Source organism: Penaeus monodon, chromosome 23 (genome assembly GCF_015228065.2).
Source record: "Penaeus monodon isolate SGIC_2016 chromosome 23, NSTDA_Pmon_1, whole genome shotgun sequence".
In the NCBI taxonomy this organism is placed as follows: Eukaryota; Metazoa; Arthropoda; class Malacostraca; order Decapoda; family Penaeidae; genus Penaeus; species Penaeus monodon.
In genome coordinates, this window is record NC_051408.1 from 7,917,131 (window position 1) to 7,917,467 (window position 337).

A 337-nucleotide genomic window follows, 5' to 3' on the forward strand; every position below is an offset into this window, starting at 1 on the left:
CACGATTCGAACCATTTATGAAGATGTACGAAAGTTCGACCAAAGTTCCGCCACTGGGTTCGAGACCGAGGTTGAAGCTTCGTTCGAATCCGTTGTGACTGACTTCCCTTCTTCAGGTGAACGACGTGGCGACCCTTCGAGACGAGAATAAACGTCTCATGATCATTGCTCAGCAACTTGAGCCTTATATACGCTCCATCACGGCTCTTATGGAAAGGATATCGCCCAAGCTCCAGGTGAGTTCCTTCGGGATTCCTGTGTGAAGGTTCCGGACGCGGAGGACTTCGGGTTAAGTGATTGGCGGGATTTTCTTAATTTTAGTTTTTCTCTAGTGATT

General features: G+C 48.1%; 1 protein-coding gene across 1 annotated transcript in view; it reads left to right on the plus strand.

Annotated features, from left to right (window-relative positions):
- LOC119588118 overlaps nt 1-337 on the plus strand; it is a gene marked incomplete in the record, with an annotated part of 60,132 nt that overhangs the window by 41,442 nt on the left and 18,353 nt on the right. The window contains 1 exon segment of the mRNA XM_037936826.1: nt 114-236. Coding sequence (XP_037792754.1) covers nt 114-236 — 123 coding nt within the window.